The sequence below is a fragment of the Macrobrachium nipponense genome, chromosome 3 (assembly GCF_015104395.2).
Source record: "Macrobrachium nipponense isolate FS-2020 chromosome 3, ASM1510439v2, whole genome shotgun sequence".
In the NCBI taxonomy this organism is placed as follows: Eukaryota; Metazoa; Arthropoda; class Malacostraca; order Decapoda; family Palaemonidae; genus Macrobrachium; species Macrobrachium nipponense.
The window spans coordinates 124,328,984-124,347,081 of NC_087202.1; the positions used below are offsets into that span (position 1 = coordinate 124,328,984).

General features: G+C 41.8%; 2 protein-coding genes across 2 annotated transcripts in view; one reads left to right on the top strand and one right to left on the bottom strand.

Moving 5' to 3' along the window:
* Positions 1–676, bottom strand: part of LOC135222039 (chitooligosaccharidolytic beta-N-acetylglucosaminidase-like) — a 57,880-nt gene extending 57,204 nt beyond the window's left edge. Inside the window, 1 exon segment of the mRNA XM_064260174.1 lies at positions 525–676. The gene's annotated coding sequence lies outside the window, so the exon portion shown is untranslated.
* Positions 677–6,120: 5,444 nt separating this feature from the next.
* LOC135222493 (uncharacterized) overlaps positions 6,121–18,098 on the top strand; it is a 162,005-nt gene continuing 150,027 nt past the window's right edge. Inside the window, exons 1-3 of the mRNA XM_064260576.1 lie at positions 6,121–6,274; positions 16,811–16,935; positions 17,314–17,540. Coding sequence (XP_064116646.1) covers positions 16,838–16,935; positions 17,314–17,540 — 325 coding nt within the window. The 5' untranslated portion in view covers positions 6,121–6,274; positions 16,811–16,837. The remainder of the gene's footprint in view (positions 6,275–16,810; positions 16,936–17,313; positions 17,541–18,098) is intronic.

Sequence of the window (18,098 nt, forward strand, 5' to 3'; positions counted from 1 at the left end):
GAATATAGAAAGTAAGTACTATATTTCAGAGACTGCTACTTGATCATTTCTCTTTAATCTTCTTAAGTGTTGGTTGAAGGACGATTTTATCTATGATATCTGAATCCAAGACGCCCTTTGCGATGTTCATTACAGCTTACCTGTGGATGGATCTCTTGGTATGAAGAGTACCACCTTATCTGTAACTTTTCTCATTCATTACCTCCCTGAAGAGAGAGACAGCAGCAGTCTTTGAAATATAGTATACTTACTTTCTGTATATATTCTGGTGTTTTTAAAATGGTAAATAAATAGCGTTATTCTCATCCCTCTAAAATGGTAAATAAATGGCGTTATTCTCATCCCTCTAATTTTGGTAATAACGAAAAATAATACTTTATAATTAGTATAAGTGGTGAACTTAAGTTTATCTTACTTTCTAATATACATACTTAACAAAATATATTAGCACCCCCGAAAAGTACGGTGAAATAAAGCCTGACTGCTTCCTCTTTCTTCTTTCAGAACAACCACCTTGAACTTACCTGGTCTTGCGTCCCGTAACAAGAACCAAAGTGTGACAGGCACTGCTATCACGCAGAGCGCGCTTTTATCGGTCAGAAATTCTGGTTCTCAAACCTTGGTGCGGACGCGCTTTAGACCTAACAGTACATCGACTCTTTCTGAAGTGAGTTCATTCAAAGACACTGGATCGATTAGAAGATTTATGTTGATTTCATAATTCGCATAGCGACCTGAGAAACAATAGGCAGATTGATCTTTGGTGCTATTTACGATGAAGACATTATAATTATAAGCGTCTTGGCACCGGTGACGGATTCATTATCTCCCTGTAACCCCCACGTCCCCGGCAAGATATAAGCAACCGAGTCCACGTGCCTAGGTTCTCACGAGTGCTTTCCTCTGAAATACGTCAAGGTCAATCTGCATTGTCCACTAACAGGGCGATGTGATTTCTCTTCAGGGAGATTCCAGAAAGAACAAGGACAAATATCAAGAAATTTGCATACAACTTTAATTATAGACTGGAGGCCCGACTTGGAACACGTAACAAGATCACTGCCAGTTTTTATGGAGAGCATAGGCCTATTGCTCAAGAAAATCAAAAGATTGCTAGTAGAAAGAAGGAAGAGACTAAAACGATTACTGAACATGAACATGAACCGAAATAAAACCCATAGAAAAAGAGGGCTGAGGCAGGTGACAGGAGGAACACTGGTTAACTGAATCGTCTCTGTGTTAACTTTAATGATTCACATGACCCTTGGCTGAAGTTTATGCCAAAAAGTTCTGGAGAATTTGTTGAAATGCAGCAGTAATTTCAGACCATTCATTGCACGCACATTCAAATCTGACGAACATATTGCAAGTTGAAAATCTGATGGATTACGGATCATTGGTCTCTTCGGCTGAGAAACAAGATAAATGCCAAAATTAGCATTTTTATATGTATGTATGCCCAAATAAATGCAACAGACAGCTCTGGAAGTAGTGAATTATAGCAGGAATAAGCGTTGATCATATAAATGCTATGTCTATAGGCTAAAAAGTTACCCTTAGTCCATGGCAGATGTCGCAGTTAGTGTATAAGCATATGCTGCCGTCCTCCAAAGTACCCACACCCACGCAGATACACGCGCCAACCATTTGTTTTAATTCTCAAAGTTTATCGGTATCTGCAATGTACCATAAGAGTAACATATTCGTGTATATATCTGAACAGAAAAGAGATAGCCTTGCTTTTCGTTTCCAGAATCATTTATATAATTATCATTTTCTAATCGACTCGATGCATATGGTACAAGTTAACTTCTTCTTCTTCCCAGTTTTATCCCTATCTGGGGTCGCTGCAAGTTAACGATGATGAAAAATTAGGGCATTGAGACTTGTGCATATATTTTTTGGCGTCGATGTTACTTCTTGTCATTTAACGCACACTTCATGACTTATAACAGATAAGATTAATACATCTGTGTTGCTCACAGCTAAGTAAGCACCAAAATAAATATTCGACTTCTCAGCCATAGTTACTAATAACTGTGAAACTTAAAACACGAATACATTGGTGCTCATTCCGAACTTCAGAGCACTAACTTTTCTGTCATAACATGTGTTCTTGTTCTGTTAAATTTTTAGGCTGGAACGGAATCACCGAGCCTGTGAAAAATGGAAAATTCGAAGGGCATTCGTATAGTCATAGAACGCTCCCCCCCCCCCCCCCCCCCCCCCCCCCCCCCCCGCGCGCGCTAAAATTTAGAAACTTTACTCATTATCTTCAGTCACTTGGAAGTTTATTCTTGACAGTAGACCTATTGGTAACCTTTCCAGCGTTAATAGAATGAATTTAGTGGAGAATAGAGGAGAATTAGTTTTTAAATTCTCACAGCAATGGCATCGACTATGTTTGTCTCCTCCTCCCTTGCCTTGAATTTCAAATGTGAGCAAAGTCAGTAGTACATGCAATACCGTCGTCCAGACTGCCAACATGATAGACAATTATGCGGACAATTTATGGTACTTCTATATAATATTGCCAACTCTGGCAAATTTCAATAAAGGGCAATAATGAGAAATTTAGCCATATTTTTAAAATTAAGGTTTAAATGTATCCACAAGTTTGGGTATACTTTGACCATACCTTTACACAAGCTTCTAGTTTTTTTAAAGTTATAATTGTTCTTATTTTGGCGGACTTCAATAATTTAAATAAAGGACTGTTGGCAACCCTACACGATGAAGGGAAAAATTCAGGTTCAAAGCCAAAATTTTAGTTTTTATGAAGGAAGACTATTGATAAGCATGCATCTACGTGAAACATTAAGATAGTACTATACCTGCACTGCTCGTTGCCTAGGGAACATGGTTGAGTGGAGAGAGATATCGCCTGTTAACAACTGCAAGTTCATACGTAACGCACACCCATTAGAGTTCAGAAAATAGTATTAGTTCTAATTTTATATAAATATAAAACATATATAAACTCATTTGCGCCCCATGTTCTTCACTTCTGACCTCTCTGCTTTCTATTTCCAGTATGTTTTATATACTCATATACCTCAAAAACTAGTAGTTTTTTTTTTTATCTGTCGTAAAAGCTGAGCAACAGATTTGATACTAAAACCACAATTCAGCCCCTCAACAAAAATTTGTAAATAAATAAATGTTCAAGCGTATAAATTAATAATATCATCTGTTGTGAACAGCGGTCGTCTTATTCTTCTAAAAAAAAATTCATATCACCTACCATGTAAAGAAATGAGTTCCTAAGCAAAACAATCATAATGGCTGTACTATACAGTAGGGATCGAAGATGATGTACACAATTGGTATAAAAGCTACTTAGAAATCAGGAAGGTTAGCCACAGTGGTTGTTATTAAATGTGAAGTCAGAGGAGTGACCCAAGGCAGCGTCCTAGGCCCACTGCTATTTGGCATTTACACAACTGAATTCTAAACAACCACAAGGTTACGTATATATGCTGATGATAGTTCTCAGTCCTCATTTCCTCTCGAAACGGTAGAAGATGCCATTAGTAAAATTGACAGGCACGAAATCAGGACCGACCTTGACGTTACCCGAATCGGTAACGTCAATGTTGGTCCCGATTTCGTGCCCGTCCGTTGGACGGTGGTTCGATCCCATGAGGGGACGAAATTATTATCAACTAAAAATTCCCCTTTGGTACATATATGAAAATATATCAATTCCGAGGTAGAGCGAATTAGATATTAAAGGAAAATTGTAGCTCGAATGATTTATATGAATCATGGTGATGTGATAATTATTCATATATATATATATATATATATATATATATATATATATATATATATTATAAAGATATATGCCACGAAGGAAAATAAACGAAGGAGGATACGTCCTTTACTAAGCAGAAACTGACATAAATGAGGAAAAAGACAATACAAGAAAATTCGTATAACTGACAGATAGGGATTTATCATGTTCCTAACTTTCGTGATTCAGTTAATTATAATATACATATATATATATATATATCTATATATATATTATATATATATATATATATAATTTTAAAATCCTTTAAGGTCAATCTTGTTTTTTCCTATAATAACACACTAAAAGGAATGTTAATAAAAAGTGGCCCCAGGGAAAGCAACAACATAATATATAAAATTCCATGTATGTCTGCCCCTCCTTTTATCTCGGACAATCGAACAAGGGCTTAGAAGCAAGGTTAAAACAGCATAAGTATTCTGTCAAAACTGGGCAAACATCTGATGCAATATTCATTCATTTAAGTAAATACAACCACCGGATAAATTGGATTGGTAGTTCAGTAATTGCAGGATCAAAAGATGTCTTATCACTAAATCTTTCAGAATCTGATATAATACAACTTACTTCCCATTTTAATATTAGTCGTGTGGCCTGTTTCATTTAGACTTGTATTTGCAACATTTAAGAATGACCTCAAAGATATAATCACAGACTTAAATACATATTAATTGCCTTACTGATATTTTCTTTGTATATGTATGTTTAATATGTTTTGTGAATAAGTTTTTTGTTTACCAAAGATCTGAATGTGGCCAGCTGCCGCCCTGTATAATCCTTTAATTGTCTTGTCCCTGTGTCTGAGCAGTTGGACTTAATCTTTTTGTTCTTAAATTGTACCCATGTTTATGCTTGTTTGGAAAGGTTACTCATTCTCCAGGTGTGTTGGATTCTAGGTACTAACCTCCTTATAATCCCTATCTGTCACTTATACGACCCTTCCATGTACTCTCAGTTTCTCATGTACGTCAGTTTGTCTGTCAAGTAAAGGACGTTGAGTCGATAGATCTTGCAGAAACTCCGTTGTTTATCTTTCCTTCGTGGCTCATACCTATATATATATTATATATTATATATAGATATCTATATATATATAGATATATATATATATATATATATGGTATGTCGGCGAAGAAACTAAATCTCTAAGAAGACAAAACTGGGTGCATGCTATCTGGATCTGATAGTGCACTACAAGAATATGAACACTTCAATGGCTCATCGTCCATAAACATTGTAGCAGTATTTAAACAAAGATATATACTCTGAAAAACAGCAACTTTCGAGGTTTGACAACTGCAACGTTATATACTGTACGGTCTTCCTAACTACCTACTAAGTAAATTGTAAGGTGTAGTACAAAACAAAGCCGCCAGATTAATAAAAGGATTACGTTACCGTAACAGAATAACCCTAGCACTAATTGAGCTACATTGGGTGAGAAACTGCTTAAAATAATGTGCTTATAGACATGCAAGTGAAGCATATAGGCTATTTGAACCTAGACCAAATTGTAAGTAGGCGAGAGAGCATTTAAACATTGCGCACCAAGAATATATGACAAAATACCGCCTGCAGTGAAGACTATACAGGAGGAAAGCAAATTTAAACAGAACTAAAGACTCTCTTCTGCAGGAGCGACGATACTGACGAGAAGACACTACAAGACAATGATTAAATATCAGAAGCTACTTATCTAGAAAGCGTACAAGGGCCCGCCAGAGAGGGAATCATCCCTGTGGAGGGCTGCTCATGACACCAACAAAAGTAAAATAATAATAATAATAATAATAATAATAATAATAATAATAATAATAATAATAATAATAATAATAATAATAATAATAATAAACAGTTAATAGATGAAAACGTATCAAAATGCAAGAAGAATAGTAGGTATCAGGAGGATCTTCTCTAGATAGCGACCCCCCCCCATCAAAAGGGTTTTCGGAGATCGGTATCTAGGACTTGTATTTTTTTTTAGACCATTATCTTTATGATATTTATATAGTCTTCAGTCGATGTTTTTACGGTAATCCCCAGAGGGCTGGTACTCAACACGTCGCAAAGGTGGATACCTATGCATACCGGGTTAAACTTTTACCCTCCGAGGGTCACTAATCAATATATCTATGAAGGATCTGCATTGGTGATATTTTGATTTTTGTTTTCTCGTACGAATTTACCAGTGCTACTTTATTTACGAGTTTACGACCAATCAATTGGGCGTGCGTTTCAGAATACGCCTCCCCTTAATACCTTTGGTGAATGAAAGGCGGGGCGGTTGAGAATGTGTCCGAGTCCCCCTCTCGTCTTCGTTCTGGAGAGACAGTCAGGAGAAAGTCTTTGTCCGAACTGGCCGCCCGCAGCGCCCCTGGCGGTAGCATCCAGCAACTCACAACAAAAACAATGGAGTAGTAAACATATAACCGTGGTGAAACTATGATTGAGTTAATGGTACGTGTTGCCCGCGCATATTAAGTCCTCGGGGCCTTCCTGAAGGCAAAGGTGCTTCCTCAAACGGCGTGGCCCCCGCCGACGCTGCATATGACACCAAGGGGCGAAATGGCCGCTCGCTGCGGCTGGACGGCCAAATCTACATGAGTTACCCCTTCGGAGCCATGATTTTTTTTTTCTTTTCTTATTTGCATGTTCATGGCCCGTGTGATGCGAATTCGATTTCGTTGAAGCCTCTGTTTCCATTTCTCGAGAATGACTCTCTTTCAAAGAGAGAGAAACGCGTCAGAGCGAGGGTCGCAAAAGGTTGCCGCCGTTGGTCCTCGACGGAGGAGGAGGCCTACCTAGCTAGGTAGTGGTATAAAGCAGTGCCCTGCCCTTAGGGAGGGGGGACTTCTCTTCGTCATGTCGGAGATATTTTAAAGACTTAATTGCTGACAGCGGCTGTCCGTTCCCCGCGGATGTTGTGCCCTGACGGACCTGTTTTCCACAACGGATGTGGGAGGCCCTAGCATATGGCAAATGGCTAAAATAAGAACCTGGATTAGGTTAGGCCCTGCCTAGCTACCTGTTCGTAGTTCGGCAATGCAGTATGATTTTTATTATTCGTGTTTTATATTATTATTTATTGTACCTAATATTCATTAGTTGAAACCTATTCCTTATGTGGGACAAGCCCACCAAAGGTGCCGCTGACTTTGAATTCAAGCTCCTAGAGAATATTTTATAATTATTTTTATTATTGAGAGATAGTAGTATTGTTGCATCACTGCATTTGACTTGTGAATAGTCGTATTTATTTTTCTAATTGCGTTCTCTCTGCTATTACAACTGGTGAGTACCCAGTTATGTTGTGCCGATATGTTTCGTGAGGCAGAGCCAATTTCAGGGATATTGTTCCTTTAAAATTTATTTGTTGCAAGAAGTAAAGGACCCATTGACTTGGAAGTCAAGCTTCCAAAGAATATTATATTATTTAGTAGATGAAACCTACTATTCATTTGGAAAAAGTCCACTGACGTGAAATTCAAGCTTCCAAAAAATATTAGGGAGTTCATCAGGGAGGAAGGAGTAAGAGGAAGTAAAGGGAAATAGTAGAAGAAAAGATGCCACTTATTAAAACAGAAAAGTAAACATTGATTGGAAATCGCGTCTGTCTTAGATTGGATGAGGAATGATTGAAAGATGAATAGTAATAGTTAGGTCTGAATAATCGTAAACTGACTTTGGGAATTGGTAAACAGACCTAGGCTAGGCCTGTTAATTAAACTTTTTGAAGTCCTGGGCCGCTATGGGACAGTGTGTCGAATTCACAAAATTGTTTGTTGTGTTATGTAGAACATGGCATTACCCTACAAGCCTAGCAGCTACGGGGTAAAACTAACAACTACTGCTATGGCCAGGTTTCCGCCTGCCGCAGGCTGAAATATGCTGTTCACCGCCTTTCCTTTTTTTTGCTTTGTTTTTTTCTATAGGACGTGTTGAAGTACTTTTTCTGAAGGTGGGTCCAAACACGGTTAAGGTGGACGCAGCAAGTCCACTCAGTTATTTACCCTATGCCATTGTTTATTTATATATGTTTTCACTTTCATCTCCAAAGGGTTTGTATTAAACACAGCACCCATTTTGCACAATAACCAGCAACCTAGTTACGAAACCAAAGGGCCACAATAGTAGTCTTCAATTCCATCGGGCAATGCCGGCATAGCCTAGTCTAACCCACTTGATAAAACATTTTGGTTATATCGTAAGTAGGCCCTGTGATGTAGCTAAGTTCAATGTTGATGTTTCATGATGGTTTGTATGTTGGTTTTATTCTTAATAATCAAAAGCATCCAATAATATGGAAGTCCTAACCAGATTTTTGTGCAGCAATGAAGCACTGTAATGAGTATGTCAGCCAGGATTAATACACTTTAATCTAGGTCCCATGGACAAATATTTGGAAATGAATAGTGAACAAAAAGTACTGGAGTACTTTATGGCTATAAATTTATATGGGCCAAGGGCTAACCGTAGCTTATGTACTGTTCCAGAGGAGTACCAATTTACGTAGGGGTACTCCTCAGCATGAGCTGGAAATGGCTGTTAGGCTTGTAAATAGGTGGTCAAATTGATGGTAGGTGAATAAGTGGGGTGAGTTCCCCACTTTCTGCCATAAGCCAGTGCTTTTCTTCTGTTGTGTCGTTTTTTTTTTGGCTATTTAGTATTTAGTTTGTTTTTGCAGTCTAGAAAAACAAAATTTGACAATGTAAACAGGTGTGTGGCCACTTGTGTCCACAGTGTTAGTACTATAGCCAGTGTTTTACCAAGGGAGGCCGAAAGAATTTTGCTGGTTCAGGATTCTCATACCTCTCTCCAAGTATGAGTCTTTCCTATTGTTTTTATTTATTTACTTTTTTTTTTGGTCCATTTGTATTTTTCATAGTTAACAAACCAGAGGTCTAATGTTGACTGTCCACTTCTAAGCTGCCCTTCTAGTAATCCTTGGTTGGAAGAAAAACTAATTGTGTCACAGGCTTCATTTGTGGTCACCTGCCAGATGCCACAGATTCCTTGCTTATACAATCTTTGATTGTTTTTTACTGGTTTCCAGGTGGTGCCAGTAAATTTATCCTATTGTTGAGACCTCAGGTTTCTTACCTATGAAAAATACAAATTGATTAAAAATTTGTGATGTGTGTGTGTTCCAGTATGAAAGCATATGCCTTTGTGCAGTTTTTAATTTAATTTTAATTTATTCAGCATCATATTGAATGACCTATTAGGTCCCAGTGCTGAAAGCCAGCTCGGTTGTCTGGTTAAACTAGTTTTTATGTAATTTGTGATAATGTCCCCTTCTACTTAGACCAGGGTTTTGTCAGTTTTATACATGCGACTTACCAGGCAGATATATACTTAGCTATAGACTCCGTCGTCCCGACAGAATTCAAAACTCGCGGCACACGCTACCGGTAGGTCAGGTGATCTACCATTCCCGCCGCTGGGTGGCGGAATCCCAACCATTCCCGTTTTCTGAGCCAGATTTTCTCTGTCGCTGAGGCCAGCAACAACTGTTGTTTGGTCTCTCCTGATTGGAATTCTGCTCATTTGCCGAGAATTGGTTGGACTCATTTGGTGAAGTACTCTTGTTTATTCTTGGGATTGGCATACGCTTATTTTGGACTGGATTAGGATTTGGATTTGGTTTTTTCTATTAAGATGGCTGAAGTTAAAGTAACTCCTAAGTTTAGGGTTTGTGCAAGGGAAGAATGCAGAACTAGGTTGTTTAAAGCAGAGGTAGATCCTCATACGCTTTGTAGTAAATGTAGAGGTTCTGAATGTGCGGTTGAGAGGACTTGTACTGAATGTGAAGGGCTTTCGGAGCAAGGATGGAAGGATTTAGCTTCTTATATTAAGAAAAGAGAGAAGGATAGAGCTAGGAAAGCGTCAGCTAGAAGCTCCAGTAGATCTTGTTCTTTTGAGCCTGAATCAGAAATTAACAAACCAGATGATGTTTCTCCCATAACCTCAGCCCCTTCTCCCTGTGTTGAATCTAAGGGTTCATTTTCAGAAATGGAAAAAATGAGATCCTCGATCAGGGAGCTTCAGGAGCAGCTTAAAGCCATGGAAACACAAGGTAAGAGTGTCAGTGAATACAGTGACCCCAGTGCAGTGGAGGGGGCGTCTGATCGGCTCCGCATTGCTCCTAGGCCTAGACCGCTTCCAAACTCCCAGGACCAGGGGAGGAGGAATGTCAAAAGCCGCAGGGAGGATGTGGAGCATCCCCAACGATCAGGCGTCCCTTCGGCAGACGCCCTGAAGTAACGACCCAGGCTGCCTTGGATAGCCGTAGAAAAGGCATCCTGGAAGAGTGTTTTTCTGCGTCGACTCCTCCTCGTCCAGGCGTGGATGGAGCTCTGCTTCGAAGTCTCGTTCCTCTGAAGAGATCGTGGGTAGCGCCGAAAGGAGACGCTTTTTATTCAAGCCCAGAGCGATTTCCAGAGGATTTTCCTTCGACTAGTAAGAGGGCGAGAAGACCGTCTCCAGCGCCTCAAGATCCGACAAAGCTTTTCCTGCTTAATCTACAGGAGCAAATATCCTCCTTGGTAGGCGCTCTACATAAGGATTCGTCTCGAAGGAAAGACTCCTCCCTTCCAGTGAAGAGATCAAAATTGTCTTCTCCGGTAGGAGAGAAGTTTCTCACACTAGCAGCGCTCGTCTCCGGAGAGACTCTCTCGTTCTCCCTTTAAACGATCCTCTCCTATCTATAGGAAGAAAGTTCCCAGCGGTAGCCGCTCGCAGAGCAAGCGGTCAGCTACGTCTCTTAGGAGAAGTCAGGAGTCGGACTCCTCTTCTGAGGATCAGGATGAGGCGTCAAGAGCCTAAGAAGCAGGAGCTTGTGAGAAACATAGAGTTGACAGAGCCTAGTAGGCGCCAAGAATATTACAGGCGTATAGAGCCTTACAGACGCCAGGAGTCTTGTGAGAGGCGTCAAGAGCCTACAAGGAGTCACGACAAGCGCCAGGAGTCAAGCAGGCGCCAGGAATCAAGCAGGCTTCAGGAGTCGAGCAGGCGTCAGGAGTCGGGTAGGCGCCAGGAGTCTAGCAGACGCCAAGGAGTCGAGCAGGCGTCAGGAGTCGAGTAGGCGCCAGGCGCCTTGTACGAGCTTAGGTCAGAGTAAGACCCCTTCGCACTTTATGAGTTCTTCGGAGAGTAGAAGCCCTTCACCTGGTAGGAAACAGGTGCCTGAGAGAAGATCTCGTGCGTTTAAGAACTCGATTGCGCCTTGTAGTAGCAAGGATTTGTCACTCGGACGACGTTCTTCTTCGTTTGACAGAAGTCCCTCGACAACTAAGAACCGCTCTTCTCCGAAAGGATCCCCGGCAGCCGGAGACTTAGAAGAAGTCTCGGATGAAGAATTACCTGTGGATGTAGTAGTCTCTGATTATAAGAGATTGTCCTTGTTGTTGTTGCAGGAGTTCGGAGATAAGCTTCAACCAGCGGATCCGCCCTCTCCAGGATCTTTGCTATCGAGCACGAAGTCTCCAAAGGCATCCTCATTTGTAAAAATGCGTCCAGCCCTTAGTATGAAAAAAGCGTTCAAAGGATTTGGAGAATGGCTTAAGAATAAAAGAGAGGCGGGCAAGACTGTTTTTTCATGCCCTCCTTCAAAGTTGACGGGTAAACCTGGAAGATGGTACGATACCCAGGAACCTATGGGCTTAGGACTGCCTTCATCGGCAGACGCAGATTACGCTTCCTTAGTAGATTCTTCAAGGAGGCGCGCTTTACTATCAGCAAAGGCTACTTGGGGGATGTGTGAACTGGACCATCTACTAAAGGGACTCTTTAGGACGTCGAGGTATTTTAAATTTTATGGACTGGGCTTTGGGAGCCCTTGCGAAGAGAGCCCAAGATCCCGAATTTGTCACGATGGAAGATTATCGAGTGTGTTATCGTGTCTGGACAGAGCGGTGATGGACGGTTCGGTGGAAGTGGCTGCTCTTTTTGGATCGGGAGTTTTGAAAAAAGAGCAGTGTATGGGTCTTTTCCTGTCCAAGTCAGTATCTCCTCTACAGAGGTCGGCCTTGCTATATTCGCCGCTTTCGAACCACCTTTTCCCACAGGACACGGTGAGGGATGTAGCAAAATCATTAGCTGGAAAAGCCACACAGGATTTACTGACACAGTCAGCAAAGAGGTTCAAGCCTGCGGTTCCTTTTCAAAAGAAGGATAAAACACCTCTTCAGCAGCCCTTTCGAGGAGCCTCTTCCTCCTCAAGAACCCCTTTTAGAGGTAGAAGACCGGATACCAGAGGAAGACCTTCCAGGAGACCTGCAGGGAAGGCAAAAATGAAGAAGAAGTCCTCCAGATAGCGGTAGGCGCCAGACTGTCGAAATTTGCCAGAGTCTGGGCGAAGAGAGGGGCGGACAGCTGGACCCTCTCGATCCTCGAGAGAGGATACCTCATCCCCTTCAGGGAATATCCTCCCTTAACAAGAACTCCAAGGGAGTTAACAGCGAGATACAACGATCCTGTCAAGAGTCAAGCTCTCCTGCAAGCAGTAGAACTTATGTTGCAGAAAAGGGCAATAGAACCGGTTCAAGATCTCCATTCACCAGGTTTCTACAACCGTCTATTCCTGGTACCAAAAGCCTCTGGCGGGTGGAGGCCGGTTCTGGACGTAAGTGCGTTGAACGTCTTTGTGATCAAGAAGAAGTTCTCGATGGAGACCTCTTCCTCTGTACTTTCTGCTCTTCGTCCAGGGGACTGGATGGTATCCCTGGACCTTCAAGATGCATATTTCCATGTGCCAATTCATCCGGCATCAAGGAAATACCTAAGATTCATGTCACAGGGAAGAGTGTTTCAATTTCGAGCGCTTTGCTTCGGACTTTCGACGGCCCCGCAAGTCTTCACGGGTATCCTAAGGAATGTGGCTCATTGGTTACATTTAGAGGGGATCAGAATCTCGATGTATTTGGACGACTGCTAATACGAGCAAAGTCGAAGCAACAGTGTCTGGAGGACCTTTCGATAACATTAAAGATGACGCAGTCATTGGGACTCCTAGTCAACCTCGAGAAGTCCCAGCTGGATCCCCAGCAGAACATAGTTTATCTGGGGATTCGGATGGATTCTCGGGGTTTTCTAGCGTCTCCGTCAACAGAGAGAATAGAACGCTGCCTTACAAAGGTGTCGGGATTTCTAGGGAAAGAACATTGTTCCGCGAGGAGTGGATGAGTTTGCTGGGAACCATTTCCTCGTTGGAGCAGTTCGTTTCCCTAGGGAGACTGCACCTAAGACCCCTTCAGTATTATCTGAAGGAGAACTGGGATCAAGTTCCCAGGACCTCGAAGAGTCATTCAGGATAACGGACAAGGTCAAACAAGATCTTCGGTGGTGGTTAGATCCGAAGAAACTCGGTCAAGGAATATCATTGCACATAAAGAGCCCTCTCCGAGCGTTGTTTGCAGACGCATCGGACGTAGGGTGGGGAGCAACGTTGGATTCGCAAGAAGTGTCGGGAACCTGGGAAGGAGCTCAGGTGTCCTGGCACATAAACAAAAAGGAACTGAAAGCCATTCACCTAGCTCTCTTGCACTTTCAAGAACAGATATTAGGATCGATCATTCAGGTCAATTCAGACAACACGACAGCCCTAGCATATATCAGGAAGCAAGGGGGAACTCATTCATTCTCCCTTTACGAGACAGCGAGGGAGTTGTTGCTTTGGGCGCAAGAGAAGCAGATCTCTCTTCTAACGAGATTTATTCAGGGAGAGAGAAATGTTCGAGCGGATCTGCTAAGCAGAAGAGACCAAGTACTCCCCACCGAATGGACTCTCCACCCTCAAGTGTGCGATCAGTTATGGGGTTATGGGGAAGGCCGAACGTAGACTTGTTCGCAACCAACTGGAACAAGAGGTTGGAGAATTATTGCTCCCCCATCGTGGATCCAAGAGCAATAGCGATAGACGGGCTCCTCATGGACTGGAAGGGAATAGACGGGTACGCTTTTCCCCCCCTTCAAACTGGTAGGGGAAGTAATAAGAAAGTTTGCCTCCTCAGAGGGAACGAGATTAACTTTGATCGCTCCCTTTTGGCCAGCCCTAGATTGGGTGACAGAGTTGCTGGAGTGGATAGTGGATCTTCCCAGATCGCTCCCTCTAAGGAGCGATCTTCTCAAACAACCCCACTTCGACAGGTATCACAAAAACCTCCCCGCTCTAAGTCTGACTGCCTTCAGACTATCGAAGGACTCGTTAGAGCGAGGGGGTTTTCTCGCGAAGCTTCAAAAGCAATCGCAAGAGCCAGGAGACCATCACATTACGGGTGTACCAGTCGAAGTGGGAAGTGTTTAGAAGATGGTGCAGGACGCATGAGCTATCCTCTTCCAGTACCTCTATAACCGAAATTGCAAATTTTCTTCTTTACCTTAGAAGAAAGTGTGGCCTAGCTGTATCTACGATCAAGGGGTATAGAAGTATGCTGGCCTCGGTGTTTAGGCATAGGGGTCTGGATGTGTCAGACAATAAGGATCTACATGACCTTATTAGGTCTTTCGAGACCTCAAAAAGTCAGAATAATAAAAATCCAGTTGGAACTTGGATATAGTGCTGCATTATCTGATGTCTGAAAGATTCGTACATTCCAATAATTCTTCTTTTAGAGATTTTGACAAGGAAGTCTCTATTCCTGTTCGCCTTAGCCACGGCAAAAAAAGGGTGAGTGAACTTCAAGCGTTAGAGGGCAGAGTGGGGTTTAAGAAGGAGGCTGCAATTTGCTCTTTTAAGCCTCTCTTCTTAGCCAAGAACGAAAACCCATCAAAACCGTGGCCTAGAAGCTTCGAAGTGAAGGCACTCTCTTCTCTTACGGGGGAAGAAAAGGAAAGACCCTTTGTCCAGTAAGAGCGCTAAAATTTTATCTACAAAGAAAGTCTCTTTTGGGAGGTACGCAGGAAAGTCTTTGGTGTTCGGTCAAGGATCCTACAAGACCAATATCAAAAAACGCCCTTACGTTTTCATTAAAGACATTATTAAGGAAGCGCATATTAAATGTGGTGAAGAACAATTTAAACTCCTCAGGGTAAAAGCACACGAAGTGAGGGCCATAGCAACCTCAATGGCTTTTCATAAACGTGGTCCCTTCAGAATCTAATTGAATCCACGTATTGGAAGTGTAACTCAGTGTTCGCCTCTCACTATCTAAAGGATGTGAGAGTTACTTATGAGAAGTGCTTTTCACTGGGAGCATATGTGTCCGCGGATTTAGTGCTGGGTAGGAGGAGCTGAGGTTAATCCTAATTAGTTAGGTTAAGTAATTTTAACATTATGGTGTTTGGTTTTTATGGTTGACTGAAAGAGGGTATAGGAAGAACCCTTTTCAGTTCTTAGATTTAACATGGTTAGAGAGGTCAGGTGGTCGGGATTAACTTTTGGTCTCCTCGTTGTGCATTATGTAAAGCCTAAAGCTCTGTCATGTAAGAGGGCTAGCCCCCATTGATAAGCGGGTAAGCCCCATTGGTACGATCCATGCAGGTTCTGTCGCGTAAGCGGGCTAGCCCCCATTGACATGATCCAGAAGGGCTGTTCGGTCATAGGTGGTTTACCTCACTGAAGCTCTTGAGGCAGGCAGACTAAATGACAGTAATCATGAAGTCTTCAGCCCAAACAGGTAAGAACCAAGGATTGATATCCTACAACAATTGTTGTTTCCCGTTATTAGAATTTTGTTTATATATTAGCTGTCTCTTGCCCTCCACCAAGGGTGTCAATCAGCTAAGTATATATCTGCCTGGTAAGTCGCATGTATAAAAATGATATTGTTAAGATACAATAAAGTTTTATACATACTTACCTGGCAGATATATACGATTAAGGGCCCACCCAGCCTCCCCTCAGGAGACAGGTGTAAGAGAAAATCTGGCTCAGAAAACGGGAATGGTTGGGATTCCGCCACCCAGCGGCGGGAATGGTAGATCACCTGACCTACCGGTAGCGTGTGCCGCGAGTTTTGAATTCTGTCGGGACGACGGAGTCTATAGCTAAGTATATATCTGCCAGGTAAGTATGTATAAAACTTTATTGTATCTTAACAATATCATTTTTATTAGCAAGTTTTATTGTCTCCGACAAAGTGGAGTGCAGACTGACGAGTTGGCTGGCTTCATCCCTACTGCTGGTACTTTACAACCTTGTCTGAAAATTGAACGGCCATTTACAGCTCTCATTCACAAGCTAAATCCTTTGCAAAGAACTTCAGGTTTGCATGTTTGAAAAAATGCAAATTACTTTAAAAATTTGCTATTTTTCCTGATATCCAAACTGGAAGTTCTTTCATTTATGGTCCACCACAGCCACCCCTCATTCTGGTACCTAGTTGGAAGGCTAATTGGAGTGCAGACCTGCAGGTGGGTGGGGCTTCACCCAACCTACTGATAGGTAACGACCTTGTCTGAAAGGTAAATGGCCGTTCTAATGGAAAAATACAAACGAGTGCAGTGCGTCCTCAACTTATGGCGATTCGATATTATGGCGCTTTTTCAGCATCATTAACGGAGTTTTACAGTGGCGTAACTTGATGTTGCATTAAGTAATGGTGCCATAAGCGCCATTGACATTGCTAACAGCCAGAATAAGCATCAAGTCAACGGCACTTTCGGCACTGTAACTTGATGCAAAATCAACTTACGGCAACCATAACTCGAGTTACGGAGCCGTAAGCACTGTTAAAGTACCATTAACTGCAAAAAACCAACTTACAGTGGAAATCAACTTGCAGCACTGCGATGGAATGGTTCCCCCTCCACAAGACAGGGATGCACTACACAATGAATATTTACTTATTTACTATCATACATAAATTGATGCATGAACACTGGAACTTGGAACTAAATTCTTGAATGTGAGGTGGGTTGGGGACAAGTGTAGCTATGTACTTGAGCCGTAAATTTTAAGGTTATAGTTATGCAGTACTGTATTTATTTTCAAGACCTATGCTGATAAAGTGGGTATTGTAGAGTATACAATGCAGATTTTCCTTTTAATTTCAGAAACGTATGAGGTAAATCTCAGAAGTGATGGATAACATTGTAAATACTATGGATACCAGAAAGCGGAGGAAGGAAGGGTCATCTCGAACTCCATCACTTGAAAGCTTACAGGCTTCACCCAAACGGTAATAGTACTGTGCCCTGGTTTGATTATGTGTAAATCAAAGGAAAATTACAGGCAGTCCCTGGTTGTTAAAACTACCATTAACCGAAAGTGCGATTTATGGTGCCATAAGGACGATAACCAGAACTCGGCCCATTGTGGCGCCACAAATCGCTGATTTTATGGCACTAGAGAAGCCCCATGAAACTGGATCGCTGATAACCAAGCCTGCCAATAGCCAGGGACTCCCTGTAGTACTATATTCTTTTATCTTCAGAGTTTATAACAGTATTCTGTTATTGACAAATAAGCCCATTACCATTTCTTTATGCATATCTTCATAGACTTGTAAGTGAGACGTAAATTGATCAGTACCATTTACTATGTTTTGCCTCCCCAGAGCACGTGTTCATGCCCAACGTAAGTTCGCTCAAGGATCACAGCCGAACAGCCCAGCACCAACTCCTGTAAAAGAAACACGAGAGTTAAGAGACAGAAGCAATTCCAACGATACAAGAAACCGTATTGTTTCTCAGCCTCAATCAACTCCTCCTCCAATTTTAGATATAGTTGAAGTGCCCATGAGACCAACAGTTGAAGATTTTCTAACATTTCTTTGTTACAGAGGTAAGACTAAGAATTTCTTTGCCAGTTTTAGTATTTGGAGTTTTCAAAGTTATCCTTATTAGCCATGTGTGATATTTTTAACTTCTGTTGATAAGTAGGAGTACCCTTTTATGTGAGTTTATTCACAATGTAGTTGACTTACAGTTATGGTGGTTGCACTGGGGAAAACTTCATCCACCTGCCATTACCTAACACTTTTTGGCAACCATCACTTAACGTAGAGTTCATGGTTTGCTTTCCACAAGGCTGTCTGATAAGCTTGATTATTCCTTTGATTGTGTTGGTTTTTCTTTTAGGTATGGAGAAAAAACAAGTACATAGTGTATAAGGCACTTGGAGGAGTGGGAGCACTTTTGTGGGTGTCACATACACCCTGTAAAGAATGCATTGGTTGTTCTTCTCAGTGGGAGCAGCAGTTCGATGGTAGGGATAGAAGTAGGCATGCGTGCCAGTCTCCTCAGGAGGGATTACTCCAATAGTAACTGTGCTGAACCCTTCCAGTTCTTTTCTTTCTACCCTTACTATTCCTTTCCCCACCATCAAGGGGGTTGGCTACTC